This window comes from Nematolebias whitei, chromosome 20 (assembly GCF_014905685.2).
Source record: "Nematolebias whitei isolate Nwh7 chromosome 20, NemWhi1, whole genome shotgun sequence".
In the NCBI taxonomy this organism is placed as follows: Eukaryota; Metazoa; Chordata; class Actinopteri; order Cyprinodontiformes; family Rivulidae; genus Nematolebias; species Nematolebias whitei.
Window position 1 is genome coordinate 33958422 of NC_056517.1, and position 17092 is coordinate 33975513.

A 17092-nucleotide genomic window follows, 5' to 3' on the forward strand; every position below is an offset into this window, starting at 1 on the left:
GCCATTTGACTTGCCACCATTTGACTTGCTGCCATTTGACTTGCTGCCATTTGACTTGTGGCCATTTGACTTGCTGCCATTTGACCATTTCTTCATTTGACTTGCCATATATGGCAAGCCATGTTGCCATATAAATTTCTGTGAGCCATAAAGTGACAATAATTATTTTTAATTAGGCCCATCAGCAGAGATAGCTTAGCTGTGCCTTTTTTAGACTATTACAGAGATAATTTGTGTTCGGTTAAAATAAAAACACATTATTAAGATTTCTACCTGCAGCCTTTAGAGGAAACAGAACCAGTTTTAAATGATTTTAAAGATAAAACAAAGTCCGGTTTACACTTTAAAGCTTTTGGAGTTTGATCCGAAACTTTATCTTTGCAAATGTCTTATAAAATATCATATTTTTAATTAAAATTTTATGTTTAACAAGAGTGTTGAATTAGGCTGAGTACAGATTTTATTGTCAAGAAAAAAAACAGGTTGAATATTCTGCAAATGTTTTAAAATGCTTTGCTCTTGGATGTAAAGTTTTACTCCAGAAGTTCTGGTTTGGGACGTTTGGTTCTAAAGATCGTTGCGTTTTATGTAAAGTAAAGAACTGAATTTATTCACACAGTTAAAGAGAAAACTCCTGGGATAATTATTAAACTTCAGCTGGAATCGACTCATGCTTGATGGGGTTTGAAACCACTGAAGTTTGTGGCCTGTGTTCGGACGTTAAAGCTCTATCAGTCAACTTTTTATTGTTTTCACATAGGAGCCTTTTCTTGGAGGTTCATCTCTCATCCATCCCACTCTGTTATCTGCAGCCGTACCTTGGCTCCTTCCTTCCCAGCAGCCCCTGGAAGACCTTGCTCTCCGGGTGGTCCTGGAGGTCCGGGGTGTCCTCGCTCACCAACAGGACCGGTCTCTCCGGTGGGTCCCTAAGACGTTGACATCAAACACGTTATAACACAGTTCACAACATCTGCATCAGAAATAATTTAAGTTCTTCCAACTTTATTGATATGTTTTTATAAATTCATGGGATTTGTATTTTGTTAAATTTATAGTTTTTTATATATTGATTCCATTGTTAACATTTATTTATTGTTGCATTTAACAAGACTTATGATAAAAACTGGGGAAAACACTGAATAATTAAATATCTTTGAGGACACAGTTAAAAATAAAACAATATTTCAACATTTATGCACAATGACCCAAATTAATTATGGCTGCATAAAGAATTTCAAAATACAATAACATTAATATATTCCAAATATCATTGCACAGAACTGCTGTTACTTTAAATTTATTTAGGAATACATTTATTCTTTAATAAAAAATGATTATTTTTTTATACCTGAGGACCAACAACGCCCCCTGGGCCTGGTGGACCAGTTTTTCCTTGGAAACCCTGAAAACACAAACAAATAAACTTTAATTAACAACTACTACAACTACTTTTAAAGAAAAATAAACATTTTTTGCTGCAAATTGTTTGTATTTAATAAGTGGTATGGCTTAAAGGGGCTTGATTCACTTCCTGGTCACGTGACTTAAAACAACAGCTGTTTTTTTTAACACAATTAATTTAATCATCCAAGCTATAAGAAAGGAGGTGTGAGTCCCCCTCATGGACTTCAGCGAAGAAGCAGACAATGGATGGATCGTTAAAAACTGTAGCTCCTCCCATCCACAGCGGTGAACGAACACCTGATCTGACGAGGGAACACTTCACTTTTTTAGACCGAGGTCTCGTTCACAAGACGCCTCAGAGTAGGACTGACTCATGTTCTGACAATCTTGATTCATTCAGAAGAGAAATGGAGGCGGAGAAGGGGATCTGAGACAGCCTACCTCTGGTGCACCTCTAAGCGAGGTAGTACCAGACCCACAACTGTCGACATCTAAAAAGCTGGGCCAATTTGAATAATGACAAAGTGATGACGTACACTTTCGATGACAAAGCTGCGAGATTTAAATGTCAAAACACCATAGCTGGAATCATTTCAGAGTAGATTATTTTTTTTTTTTTCACTTTTCAATCACTCTAACAAGCTTTTTAGTTTTAATTCTTTAAATATATTTGTGGTTCCCAACTGTGGTCCCTGAGGAACACCATCCTGCATGTTTTAATTGTTCCCCTGGTCCAACACACCTGATACAGAAATTTAATGACTTCCTTGGTTTCTGCAGAAGCCTGTCCATTCAAATCAGGTGTGGCAAAGCAGGAAACAACCAAAACATGCAGGATGGTGTTCCTCAAGGACCAGTGTTGGGAACCACTGTTTTTAAACAACAGCTAACTGGGGTTATTCCGAGGCCCGTGTGTCCAACATAAACTGCTGTAAGTTCATTTAATATAAACATCTTTAGCCATATTTTCAGAAACGTTTCAAGTAAAATAAAGACATCTGTCCCACATATAGCTCGCAGAGCAACACGTAAGAGCAGCTGAGTTTTTCTCTACGCCTCTTTTGGTTCCGCTCTGCTCGCTGTACTTTGAAAGATCACTGAATTCAGCTTCCTCAGTGATTTATGAACAGCTCGATAGAGTTTAAAGGTGGACTGGTCTGTGTGGTTGTTTCAGGGAACTGTTGTGAATGAAGCTTCAGTTTTTTACAGAACCAGTTTAGTATCGACCGGGATTGATCTCTTCCAGTTCCATGACACCTGAAGTTAACTGGACTTGAAACATATCATCTCCCCAATCAGAGGAGGCTCTGGAGAGCTGGTCCTGGCTCTGGTGCAGCATGTCTTCAGGCGTATCGATCACTCTGTAATTCACGGGGATGTTTTATTCAGTGCATCTCCTTCGAGCCACGCTGTTGCGGCATCCGCAACAAGACGAGACACTGGCATCATATCTCAATTTGCACTTCCTCCAATTCAACTCGTGGTGCTGGAATCGGCCGCCTCTCAGCATCTTTATGGCCATGATCACATCGGCGGCTCATATTGTTGGTTCATCAACACATAAATCTGCAGCCTGATGAAGATCGGCGCCGCTGCCTGAAGCTCAGCAGAGGCAGCGCGGCCGTCGTGTCTCACATTATCCATAAGACAGAGGCAGGTGGAAGGGAAAGCTTTAATAATGAAGTTGATGATCTGTCAGGATCGTGGCTGAATTTACAGCCCTCTGAGGATCATCGAGCCCAGACTCACCGATGCATACTGAGTGAGGAGGGACTGAAGCGGCGAGCCGGGGACCGCAGCAACAAATCATACACTTTTCTTTCTGTTCTGTGCTGCATCGGTGCGTCTCCACTTCAGACACTTTTTAACAGGATCACATACTTTGTAGGCATGCAATCTTTGGAAATGACCAGACCCAACCAGTGTGGATGGACAATCGTCTCAGAGATTTGTCTTGTAGTCTTTGAGAGTCGACTCCCCCTCTGCCATGTAATGTTTTACCTCTGAGTATTAACCTGAGCAACACAAGTCAACTGACTGAACAGAAGTGATAGGGAGTGTCTAGTCGTCTGCAGTTTAGAGGCAGGTGAGCAAACGAGAGTTAAAAAAACTCAGACAATCGTATGGGATTCAACGGCGTCCAACAGGTGCCACGAGTCAAACCCCCACTGAAGCTAGATAACGTCTACACAATCCATCCAGCATGTGTCCAACAAACAGAAAACATCCGCCTCACGCAGTGACACAACCCCAGAACTGAAGAAGTTGGACCGTTGTGGAAAATGTAAATAAAAACAGAATGCATATCTTATAAACCCATAACTTTTTAACTATGGAGCATAGTAAACAAATCACATGCTTAAACTAAGAAATTGTACTTTTAATGGAAAAATGAAGTAGTTTTGAATTGAATGACAGCAACGCGTCTCTTTAAAGTTGTTCCAGGTCCACGTTTCGCACTGAGAAGCATCCCCTCTTCTTTTAACAACAGTCTGTAAACATCCAGGACCAGAGGAGACCAGGTCTTGGAGGTTCTGGTGGAAATGTGTATCGTTTTAATCAAAGAAAGTTGAGCCGTTTGGGCTATAGGAACCATCAAAGTAAAACAGATTAAAAAACTACATTCAACATCTGATTCATAAACTTATGGGGTGATGATACTGAGTATTTAAGGTTAGTTGGTTCCTTAGTTCCATCCACACTGAAAACAAAACTAAACGCAACACCTCCCTCACAACTATTTCAACTCCTGGCACATGTTGGGCTCCGTACACTGAAACAAGAACACGCATCAATCCACAATCAGTTCTTACCGTCTCTCCACGTTGACCAGGGTGTCCGGGCAGCCCGTCCTTCCCAGGTGGTCCCTGTCACAAGGTACACTCACTCAGTAACTCCTACATCCACTTTTATTACAACCATTTATAAATATCAGTGGAACAAAAGACATTATGTTCTGAACCGTAAAGGTTTAACCCCCTGCTACGAGTTAAATGTGGCGTTCAGGAGGAAAAGTCCCAGTCAGAAGTCAGAGTAAAGAAAAGCAAATACAACAAGATAAGTTACATTTCCTGCTAAAATGCAGTGTGAATGCTGATTGCAGAAGAACTTACTTAAAAACAGCTGAAATTAACTAAAACATTCTGAAATGTAGCTGAAATGAAATAACAGGCCCAAGTTAGCAGAAGAAAGCGGAAAGAACACATATTTCTTGAATTAGGTTTAAATAAGCAATTAGGAAATCAGCTAAAAAGGTTAAAATTAGCAAAAAAAAGAAATCTAAAAAGTAGCCAAAAAGTCAGAAAGAAGCTTAACTTACGAAGTGGAAAGAGCTGAAATGAGCTAAAAAATGTTGAATTAGCTGAAAAAGCTCAAATTTGCTTACAAACAACTAAAGAGTGGCTGAAACAACAAGCTGAAATTAGTAGAAAAAAGTTAATTAGGCTGAAAGTAGCAGGAATTTATCTGAAAACAGCTGAACATAGCTAAAAATACTTTAAAAGGTAGCTGAAAAAGTAAAACAAGCTTAAATTAGTAGAAGAAAACAGAAAGAACACATTTTGCCATTTAGGCTTTATGAATAGGAAATTAGTGCAAAAAGTGGAAATTAGCTGAAAAAACTAAAATTAACAACAACAACAACAAAAAGGCTGAAAAATAGCTACAAAACAGAAAGAAGCTGAAATTACTAGAAATAAATGGACAGAGCACAATTTTGCTGAATTAGGCTGAAAAAAGTAGAAATTAGTGCCAAAATTAGCTGAAAAAGCTAAAATTAGCATAAAACAGCTATATAGTAGCTGAAATAGTAGAAAAAGCTGAAACTTGCAAAATATGCTGAATAGAGCATATCAAGCTGACATTAGCAGAAAGAAGTTAGAAGAAGCACAAAAATGTTGTAGTTAGTAGAAAGAATCTGAAAAGAGCACAAAACAGACGAAATTAGCTGAAAGTAGCTGAAAAATGTTAACATTTGCAGGCGGAACCTAAAAGAAGCTGAAGCAGAACAAAATGTGAAAGGAGCAGTGAAAGGTTGTAAACAGATCTACAGTAAATATTTGAAAGATGTAAAATGAGCTCAATTTATTTTCTGTGAGAAAAAAAAAGTGGCAGAAAAGGCTAAATATTTCAAAAAGCTAAAGTTGCACCAATATCAAAAGTGATGGTGAAAGAGCTGAACATTTTGATTTATGAATTGTTGAAATAGTTGAAAACTGCAGGACGAGAACCGCGTTGAAAAACGTCCGGATGAAAAATGGATCACAATCGAGTGAGCGCTTCATAAACGTTCTATCAGTTTATTTGTTTGGAGAAAAGACAATCAGTGAGAGACACTTATGAATCTAATGCGAATCAAAAGATGGAAATGACTTCCTGCATGGACTGGAGTGTAAAACGATGTATATGAGTCAATAACAAACCAATAATCTGAGACGTTATTCTCCGTTTGACTTAAAACTAGATTAATTTGTTATTCCAGCAGCAGGAAGAGGAAGAAACGTAGAGTTTAGACACAGAGTCTGAACAGAAGCTGCAGCGCAATGGGCAAAACGAAACACTTACTGGGGGGCCCTTTGGTCCAGGGAAGCCCACTGGTCCCTGTGGTCCTTGGGGTCCCTGCAATCAGCAAACAGTAAGTCATGAACTTGTAAAAACCAAAAACAATGACGTTATAACCACGGTTACTATGATACATAACAAACATGACGAGTTTTGAATCTGTTCAATGTTATCACTCGTTCTATTGAAAAATAAAAATCCAGCCTCGAACAAACTGCGGCAAAATATGAGCCGTCTTAAAAAATACATCTTGAACCACAAGTGGCAGAACTTTATGGTGCCTTTTTATTTATTTACAGCACATTATGTACAAAAACTAATTTTGAAATCAGAGGAAGTACAGCACTGTCCTACTGGAGCTCCTGTAATCCATATTCATGTTTCTTCACTAAATAAGTTTGTCTTCTAATGAAAGAGAATCATAAAACGTCCCTCTGAGGCTCTGAAGGACACAGAGCAACGTACAGACTGTCACCATGCAGCCTCGTGTAATGGTGGGATTATAATTTGGTGGTTTTAGGCTGCGCACTCTTCATGTTTGAAGAGAAAACCAAGCGATTAAAAATTAATTGGTAAAAGAAAGTAGACCCTGTATGAAACCAGCAGTAAGAGTCTGGAAAAAGAGGATGATGATGATATTTCATCATTAAAATCCACTCCGGTTTCAACCAGCTCAGACGCTATAGGATCCCATCTTGTGTTAAAAACAGATTTTAGGCCGGTGTCCAATCCTGGTCGTCGAGGGCCAATCCTGCATGTTTTACCTGTTTCCCTGCTACAACACACCTGATTCAAAGATTGGATCCCCTCCTCATGTGCTGCAGAATTATATGAATCACCCACTGATTCATATAATTATATAAAACGTGCAGGTTAGTGGCCCTCGAGGGCCAGGATTACTCCCCCATGACAGAACGGGGCTGGATTGCAGCACAGTTGTGTAGTTATAATGCAGCAATTGTTTAAGTGCTCACTAACAGGATTTCCATTTTTTTAAATGTTTTGTGCTAATTAATATTAAAGCTAAGTGCTAATTTGATAAATGCAAATCAATTTTGTGCTGATTAACTGAGTTTTTCTTCTTCTGTGGGTTTTCACTTCATTTCTTTGTTTCAGGGGAAAAAACCGGACGCCGTAAACCCAACAGAACCTGATGTGAAACGTTTTAAACGGGAAGCTGCTGCTAAGAGACTTTCATTGTGCAGCAGCCACATTTTGTTTCCCGTCGTCACAGAAATGCTCTTTATCATAACGTCAGGTTTAAAATAGAGCGATCAGAAACGCAGAAAGGATGCGAGAGCTGCTGTTTCATGGACTTACTCTCTCGCCGGGCGGGCCTGGAGGACCATCGTTTCCTGCTGTGCCCTGAAACACACAGCGACAAATGAGAACTGTATCTGACACAAGCCGCACAGGATTACATCAGACATGGAGGATAGAGCTCAGCAGAAGAATAAACTGAACCCGGTTTTGTTGGACAGGTGTCCTCACCTTTGGACCAGATTTTCCTGTCGGGCCTCTGGCTCCTCGAGCACCACGAGGACCCTAAAAACAAAGCAACCAAGTTGAACTCGTGCTGAGTGATGCACACGAATGTGTTGTCGGAGTTAAGAACAAGTCAAATGGTGCTAGTGGGAACGGGACAGACCGTTGGACCTCTTTGTCCTCTTGGTCCAGCTTTCCCAGCAATGCCCTGTTAGAAAAGACAAAGACAAACAAGTCAGTCACACACACCTGCTTTAACTCGTCTTATACAAGAAGAACAAACTGTAGTGCTTAAAGAAAAGTTTGCTCCTGCCTCTAAAACACAAACTTAAAAAAATAAAAAAAATGAATATGTAAATAATTTGTTTAAAAAAATCTTTGGCGCATTGAAAATATGTAAATCTTTTAAAATCAGAACTACTTTTTTCGGCTGTACCTACTTCAGGAGTTCTTCTGTCCTCACTCCACCTCCCGGTCCTCTTTATCCTCTTGGCTACATTTCTAACATCCTTCTACCAGTATACCCACTGTCCCTCCTCTTGACATGTCCAGACCATCTCAGTCTGGTCTCTCTAACTTTATCTGCCAGATGTTCAACCTGTGCTGTACCTCTGATGATCTCATTCCTGATCTTATCCATCCTTGTTACTCCTAAGAAGAACCTCAACATCTTCATTTCTGCCACTTCCAGTTCTGTCTCCTGTCTTTTTGTCCATGTCTCTGTCTCCAGACCATACAACATAGCTGGTATCTCCACTGTCTTGTAAAAATTTTTTTCGACCTTTGCTGACACCTTTTGTCACAAATGAGAATAAAAATAACCCCCATGTTTCTGTTCAGCACTATAGCTACACAAATGAACGGTTGTGCCATGTATCTCTACATCTATAAGCAGTGATAGAAAAAGGGTTGTAAGTTCAATCATCCAGGTAGATAACAACAAAAAAGATTAAATTGTGTCATCTGGACCAGTTTCTTTAAGTGATAAACTGGTCACACTTAAAGAAACTGGCCTAGATGACACAATTTAACCTATTTTGTTACAAGCAGGGATGACTTCATGAGTTTTTTTTTAAATAAATAAAATTATTTCAAGTAGAGGTAAAATTCACACCATCCTTCCTACTATTGCCTCCGATTCACAGTCAGACGAGGCAGCTTTAGAAATATTACTAAAACCTGATGAACCTGAACAGTGGACCAGATCTTTACTATGGAGACTGTGACAAAATGAAGGTTCAACACAATCTGCTGGCTTCCTTAGATAGACAACTTTTATTTATTGGCTATTTTTATGTATGTGAATTATTTTGTACAGCGCCTTGAGACTACATCTGTTGTGACATGGTGCTATATGAATAAACAGAATTAAAATTGCTCCTGAAACTTTTCTCCAACCACTTTATCTTGCCTGGACTTTCTTTTTCACCTGTTTACCACACTCCCCAGTTTCCTGGACAGTGGACTCTATGTCCTTGAAGTCCTGTACCTTTGTGACCTCTGCTCTTGTAGCCTCACTGTTCCACCGGCCTCCCTCTCATTCCCACACATGTACCCTGTCTTACTACGGCTGACTTTCATTCCTCTTCTTTCAAGTGCATACTTCCACCTCTCCAGGCTCTCTTCCACCTGTTCCCTGTTCTCACCACAGATCACAATGCCATCTGCAAACATAGTCCACGGGGATGCCTGACTTCATTTGTTTTTAATCTAGAACTATTTCTGCTAAAAGCCCAGACAGTCTGTAAACCAGTTTTCTGAAGTAATAAACTGTTTTTGAATCGTGAAGAAGTGGCTGAACAGATCAGGGAGGTGATGCGAGGCTCCAGAGCACCGAAGGATTTCGAAACAAAGTCGTAACATATCATGTATGTCCTGCGTTCTTTTGAAGAGGTTGGAGTTTCACTACACGACACCTTCAAAACGTAGCCACTTCCCCTGAACTATTACAAATTATTTTACCGTGCTGCAATTTTACGTAACGGAAAAAACGGAAATAAAGCAGAACTAGAAGAAGTGGAAGAAAAATAATCTATAATTTTCCATGGATGGAGTGAGCAATTTGCTTTAAACTTCAGTAACTTTATTCCCTGACCTGTCTGACGCGTTCGTCTTCAGGATGAACAGCTTGATTCATACATCCAACTGGACTCTGTTTATTAATTAAGTGACTTGTGAAGACATGTTGGGTTTTAGTTTGGCGTATCAGAGTAAAAAGGGCGGAACACAAACACACGTCACATTTTCAGGTCTCTCTAGTAAATGAGTCCTCGTGATTCAATGGGATTAACCCGTATAAATAAAGGTTGAATGAAAATAGATGTTTCTTTATAAAAATGTGAAAATCCCTTCAGCTTCACAATTATTTCTACATTGTGTTCGTCTACCACATAAGACCCCAGTGACGTACTGTTTAAAGTGAAAATGTGGAGAAGCTCAAGGAGAATTAATACTTTCTAAAGGCAGATAGTCTCTAAACAGGCCGTCTAAGAGGGATTTGTCTCTGTAATCCTGTCTGCGTAAATGTCAAACATGTCAATGAAGCATCAAAATGTTTCGTCATCTTGTAAAACGACAGCATATTAGGACTCCTTTTAAGTAATATTAGGATAAAAAGGTGATCTTATAGACATCCTGTTGCTGTGGAAAGCAACATTAATACGAAGCAGACAGTAGAAACAGCGAACCGATGGAAATAATGTTTTCTCAGCATGTCTCAAACTGCGAGTGCTGTTTTGTTTTTTTTAAAGTCTGGTGGAATCGAAGCACAAAAACTTCCACATCAATTGTTTTTCTGCTAAATCACCACCTGTAAAATAGGTCTTTACTCTGTGTATGCAAGCATTGTGTGCTTTTCTTACTCTTGCTCCTTTCTCTCCATTGGCTCCAGGGAAGCCAGGGAATCCACTTGAGCCCTGCCAACAGGAGGAGATCGTATCGTGGGTTAATCTTTACGCAACGATAAAGGCTCATGTTGTATTTCTTTTCAGTGGCGATGAACATTATCACCTCTGCAGTTTCATTTTCTTCCTTCTGTCTGGTACTGCATATATTTTTGGTTGGTGAGCATGTCAAATTGATGACATTCATGATACTGACAATTTGTTGCCCTTTAATCCTTTATGTTGTTCTTTTAATAAAAAAGTGTGAACTTTAGCTGTGATGACTTATACGTTTGCTGATGACATAAAATCTGTGTTTTATTATTACCTCGTGAGGAAAAGATTAAAGCAACGGCTTACCTAATCTGCAGAAAACCATCACATGATGCATGGGAGACATTTAATAAAATTAAATCAATGAAAAATACAAAACTTCTATGAACTTCACTTTTTCTACACATCACTAATGTGTTGCTGGATGGATGGATGGATGGATGGATGGATGGACGGATGAATGGATGGATGGATGAGTCAATGGATGGATGGACAGACAGACAGACAGATGGTTGGAAGAATGGTTGGATGGATGGATGGATGGATGGATGGATGAATGGATGGACAGTCATATGAATGGATGGATAGATGGATGGATGAATGGATGATGGACAGATGGATGGATGGATGGATGGATGGATGGATGGATGGATGATGGATGGACAGTCATATGAATGGATGGATACATGTATGGATGATGGATGGATGGATGGATGGATGGATGGATGGATGGATGGTTGGTTGAATGGACAAACAGATAGATAGACATAAGGACAAATGGATGGATGGATGGATGGACAGATTGACGGATGAATGGATGGATGGATGGATGGATGATGGGTGGATGGTTGGATGGACGAACAGAAGAATGCTTGGATGGAGGAATGGACAGATAGATGGAAGGATGGATGGATGACAAATGGACAGATGGATTGAAGAATGGATGATAGATGGATGGATAGATGGGTGGATGAATGGACAAATGGATAGATGGAAGGACAGATGGATGGAAGAATGGATGGATGGATGGACAGATGGATGGACAGAAGAATGGATGGATGGCTGGATGGATGGATGAATACATGAAGCTTTCTTTCTTTTTAAAAAACACTAACATTTGTATTAATCTTGACATTTTCTTGACAAAATCAAGTCAAATCTCGTCTGCACTGTCACCACCAGACAACTTTGATGTTTTTACAGGTAGAACGTCCATCTTTGTCCTAAAAACACAGACACGTACCTTTGGTCCTTGTCTTCCAGGGTATCCTGGCAATCCTGGAACTCCCAGTTTACCCTGACAGACATCAACAGCCCGGGTCAGAACAAACCACGGTGAAACACATCACAGTAAGTTGTATCAAAATAAGTCAAGCTCCGTTACTTTCTCTCCGGCTGGACCAAGGGGTCCGGACTCTCCATTGGGACCAGCTCTACCTTTAGGCCCCTCCGGTCCGTCCTCTCCTCGGGGTCCATGCATGCCAATTTCACCCTGCAATCCAAAGACAAAAGAAATCCCAATTATACTTGAATTGATCTAAAGAAGTAAACAAATCCAAAGCAAGTGTGAAACAATGTTTGTCTTCGAGATGCTCACCCGGTCACCTTTAATCCCCATGTCCCCTTTGAAACCTGGGAAACCATCCTCGCCCTGAAAGAAGAAACATCATTTCTTCACCATTTCATTTAAAATATCAAATAATCCTTCGTGAAAAGAAGTTAAAGTGTTTATCATTTTTAATGTTCTCTTTCTGAGCTGATAAAAACTCAAGTGTTTTGCACATCCCGGGAACAGTGCTGCCATCTGCTGGCCAAAAGTCAGAACAGCACAACAATTTAAATATTAAGAGGCTGAATTTAAAGGAAACTCAGGATTCTGGGTATATTCTTCCGACTGGTGAACTCTGAGGGATGCTGCTCCTCACTTTGACACCTTATCATCCCAGTATATGCTTTGTCTGACGCTTTGACACCAGCTGATGCATAATGCAGCACAAAGCGTGTTTGTTGCCACCAAGTTACATCCTGAATAACCACCACACATCTCAAGTAAAACACATCCTTTATTCAGAGCAAAAGAACCTTTCCTCAAGGCCTGCATTTTCTCCTGCCATGAATAATTCAGCACAAACAACACATATACCCATCACTGCAGCACCTTGCTTTCAGTATCGATCTTACATTAGAACCCTGCGTATTTAAGCTAGTTTAAATTCTCTGTTGTGTGACACACAGTGAAGACTTCACAGGTGATATAAAGCGACTGCAGTGTTTCCTTGGACCAGAGGTCTTGAGCGGGACAACTTTACATCCAACACTGACCATCAACTCGGCCCAGTCTGGTGTTTAACCTGCACCCGACGTCCATTCCAGCACAGAAGAGTCCAAACAAAGCAGGCAGGGCCAGAGATTCAGACAGAAGACCTGTGACATGAATTCATTTACCGGCAGTTCTCAAACCTTTTATGCGTTTCCTGTTTTTATTTTAACCGCAGAGAGATGTTTAGATCAACACCGTCCCATCTGTTTTTTTAATAAATCCAAAGGAAAAAGTTGAGTTTAACAGCCTGAAACTATCCCATTAAATGTTTTAATTTTCTAAAAGGACAGTAAAAAGCCAGAACATTTATATATTTACTCTGAAACAAACTACACAAGAGTACTGCATACGGCACATTCTACGCCCGTCAATAAACTATTATTCAGCAACAGAGTAATCTACAGCAATATCCCGAAAAGCAAAGACATTTGACCTTAAATTATGACCTTGCCCTTAAAGCTGGGATGAGTATAAGAATGTGTGTCACGCTGTTTAGTGGTCGTGCGAATGTGTAAGAAGTATCGTCAAATTATATTGAATTGATTAGAAGTTATGGTCTGGACAAGCAAAGACCTCGCTTTAACGTTGACCTTGGTATGCTACCTTGACCTTGGAGCTGAAGTGATAAAACGTGTACACGATACGCCCTCTAGTTATGATACATCTGTGTATTGAGTTTTGCTAAATGATCTGGATCAGTCATTATGGATGGAACAAGAGAAAGTTTGCGGACGGAGGCTATACGATAATACGTCCATCTTTGAATTGGTATAAAAAAAAGTAGCGTAAAACGAGAAAGACATGCAGGGCTTAAAGCCTGCAGCTGTTTTTAGCACATCGTCCTTGCCTTGCTTGCCTGTAAGAAACTAGCACCTCTTTATGTACCTGATCCTTTCTCATGTTGCAGCAGATTTATTGGTCACGTTGACAAATTCTGTATTGAAACATCACATTTACCGAACACCATGATAAGTAAAGGTTTTCAACAGAGACACAACAATGATGTATCTCGCTCTAGCGCTCTAGCGCTCTGCCTGCACTGCCTCGGTGTTGTCTAGTTTGAACTGCGTATCAGTGGGATAGTCCTTTGTGTTCTTGTCAGATAAAAGTGACACTGTTCTCCTACTAACGCCACAACGTCGACAGTTTACGAAGCGTGGACTTCAGCAACGCCAAGCTGATTTGCTGTTCGTGCCAATTAACTCTGTAGCAACATTGAAGTCACAGAGTCCATAACAGTGAAAAGTTATGTAGCAACGATCAAACTATCCTGTAACATAATCTCATGCAGTGCTATGCTAATGTTCTGTGTACACTGCCTGTTTTATGGCATTCTTGTAAGGGTTTAATGCTAGTAGTCTTTGCCAATCCTTGTCTTTTTTATTTTGAAATGCAATGTTCATATTGCCATGTGGTTTCTTTTGGGTAAATACTGTTATTGGAGTGTTTGAGGTGTTGCAAGAGTACCATCAAGGTGTACAAGAAGATTTTTGTACCTATTGCATACTGTAATCAGTTGGATGATGTGTACCGATATAAGACCAACATTTTCTATTCGTCAGTCATTCCACAACTGCTGTGGTGGGTTTGTTTTGGACTTTAGTTGAAGACAAGCTATCAGACTGAGATCTGTCAGTAGAACAACAAAGACCAATAAAAACTAGACAAAACCCCGGAAGATGAAGGGTGCGACTATGGCGTCTACATTTCAACGGATCAGAGACATGGAAGAACGGTGCTGGTGAACACTCCAGAAATGCCGTAGCGGTGTCACAATTCAACAATAAAACACCACATGTATGAAAACAGGGAACTGGTATGACACAACAGCTACATACAGTAGTTTAACTTTTCTACCCTTGATTGAATGTATACACAGTTTACACAAGAGGAACGCTTCATGACCTTTACAAGAACATTACAGACATCACAAGACTTAGATTTTACAGCTAATAAAATGCATTTAAAAAAAATGGCAACCAACAAAACACAACACAGCATGACCCGTAACTTATTTGGACAGTATTTGAGACAATAACAAGAGCGCACCTTCTCTCCTTTGGATCCTTTCAGACCACGGACACCATCAGCACCCTGTTGGACAGGAACCAGAGATCAGGTATACCTCAGCACAAACCCTGACATTCCTAACAGGTGAGGAACAATAACGATGGTCACTCAATCAAACATGCACACATAAATAAAGCATACCTTGACACCACGAGGGCCGGGATAGCCAATAGGACCTTGGGGACCCGGTGGACCCTAAAGCAAAGATTCAATAGAGTGAATGCAAAGTTTTGTTTAATAATGCTGATGACCTCATCCTGTTTGAACCCTTTGTATTATACTTTTAATAAACCACATTGAAATATATAGTATCAATATCAGTATAGTATCTTGTAGTCCAAAATATAAAAATCTGGCAGAGGGAACAGGTTTTAGCGCTAATGATATAAATGTATTTTAGTATATGAAAGAAAAAAATACTAAGGGTGTGATGGTACACACAATTCTGTATGTTGGTTTTTGGGGTGATTGTTTGGTACAACAGGAAAAAAAAAAAGAAGCAAATGTTAATACTAGTTGTTTCTGGTAATTTCACTGGAAAATAATCAAATAAATAATATTTGTCTGTTTAATTAGTCCAGTTGGATCTGTCAGGATGCCATACACTGAAAAAGATCCTTCTTTTGTAGAGAAAACTGTCAAAACGAAGTGCGTGTTTTAGTTGATTTAACCTAAATTGATGTAAATAAAAAGGAGGTCCAGTTGCAGGTGTTGGTGATGATCCTCTGAATAGACGTTAAACATGTGGTGCTTAATAAACAGCTGGCAACATATTTAACCAGGTTTATTAGAGCAGTGGTTCCCAACCCTGGAACACCACCCTGCATGTTTTAATTGTTTCCCTGACATGACACACTTGAAGTGGTGCTTAACAGGCTTTGGTAGAACTCGAAGTAATAAAATCACTGAATCAGGTGAGTTGGAGCAGGGAAACAACTAAAAGATGAAGGGTGGCATTCCTCAAGGACTATGTTTGGGAACCACTGTATTAGAGATCAGAGGGTGCACCAATGTGGGTGAATCATGACCCATTGGGTTTTCCATACAGCCGCCTCTCATAATCCACCTCAAGATCTTCTTGCTTTGTTTTGTCGGAGAGTGCTTTAGAGAAGTCCTTTTCTGTTGAGGCCGTTTACGAAAAACAAATAAAACAACACGATGAGTGTTGATTTCCTGACTGTTCACACCCGACCCAAACATTTGAGCCAGGTCAGTACAAATACATGTTCCGTTACACGCCTGATGGATACCGTAGTCCGCTCATGCTGAAAAGAACACCGGACTAAAGCATTCCTTTGTTTATGTCAAGCTTGTTTGCTGTAAATTGAAATCTTAGTTTTACTTCTTAATCATAAACAGTGTTTCCCCTAATTAACTGTAATTGCCTTGGCAGGGTGCTCATATCGGTTGACGGGGGGGTGTAGATGGAGACACGTTTGTGTTGGGCAACAGTTTTCGAGAGGGGCGGGGAGAAGACAGTGGGAAAGACAACTCAACGTGAGGGAAACAGCGCAGCTGGCACATCTGTATCGCGTGCCGCTAGCTTAGCATCTAGCAGTTGTCGACGGCGGGGTGTGGGGGAATTGGGTAAGCAGGGCGCTCGGTTCTGTTGACAGGACGGGGCGCCCTGCTTGTGTAACGGAAGGGGAAACACTGATGCAATATGGAACATTTTCGGACTCTAAAATTCTGTTCAAAGTACTCTAAAAGCTTAAAATAAAATTAAACATACAGTGTCTCTTTCTGATTTTTGTTTAGATTAAAAGCAACAGGTTTTGGTTCTGGCAGCACGGTGGCTCAGTTGGTGGATCTGCTGCCTCTCAACGAGGCCACCGGATCGAATCCCAGCTGGGGGCCTTTCTGGGTGGAGTTTGCATGTTCTCTCTGTGCATGCGTGGGTTTTCTCCGGGTACTCCAGTTTCCTCCCACAAACCAAAAACATGCATGTTAGTCTGACTGATAACTCTAAATTGTCTCTAGGTGTGAGTGACTGTTTTTTTTTTTTTTTGTCTCATGTGTCCCTGTGATGGTCTGGAGACCTGTCCAGGGTGTCCCACACCTCTCGCACAGTGATTGCTGGATATGGACACCAGTGACCCCCGTGACCCGAAGATAATGGTTGGACATTTTGGTTATTTTGTCCTGTTTTTATGAATGCGTTGCCAGGTAAAACACCTACCTGTGCACCTTTCTCTCCAGCTGGACCCTCCTTACCAGGATGACCCTGCGGGAGGAAAAACATGCCAGATAAAAGTTCAGCTTCATCACTAACGAGTGGCCTTTGCTCTCTGTTAATCTGTGAATAACACAAAAGGGA

General features: G+C 40.3%; 1 protein-coding gene across 1 annotated transcript in view; it reads right to left on the bottom strand.

Moving 5' to 3' along the window:
* col11a1a (collagen, type XI, alpha 1a) overlaps window positions 1-17092 on the bottom strand; it is a 124952-nt gene that overhangs the window by 46654 nt on the left and 61206 nt on the right. The window contains exons 26-39 of the mRNA XM_037694096.1: window positions 16955-16999; window positions 14917-14970; window positions 14755-14799; window positions 11983-12036; window positions 11770-11877; window positions 11629-11682; window positions 10311-10364; window positions 7613-7657; window positions 7456-7509; window positions 7285-7329; window positions 5968-6021; window positions 4218-4271; window positions 1349-1402; window positions 819-926 (exon numbers count right to left, since the gene is read on the bottom strand). Coding sequence (XP_037550024.1) covers window positions 819-926; window positions 1349-1402; window positions 4218-4271; window positions 5968-6021; window positions 7285-7329; window positions 7456-7509; window positions 7613-7657; window positions 10311-10364; window positions 11629-11682; window positions 11770-11877; window positions 11983-12036; window positions 14755-14799; window positions 14917-14970; window positions 16955-16999 — 828 coding nt within the window. The remainder of the gene's footprint in view (window positions 1-818; window positions 927-1348; window positions 1403-4217; window positions 4272-5967; window positions 6022-7284; window positions 7330-7455; window positions 7510-7612; window positions 7658-10310; window positions 10365-11628; window positions 11683-11769; window positions 11878-11982; window positions 12037-14754; window positions 14800-14916; window positions 14971-16954; window positions 17000-17092) is intronic.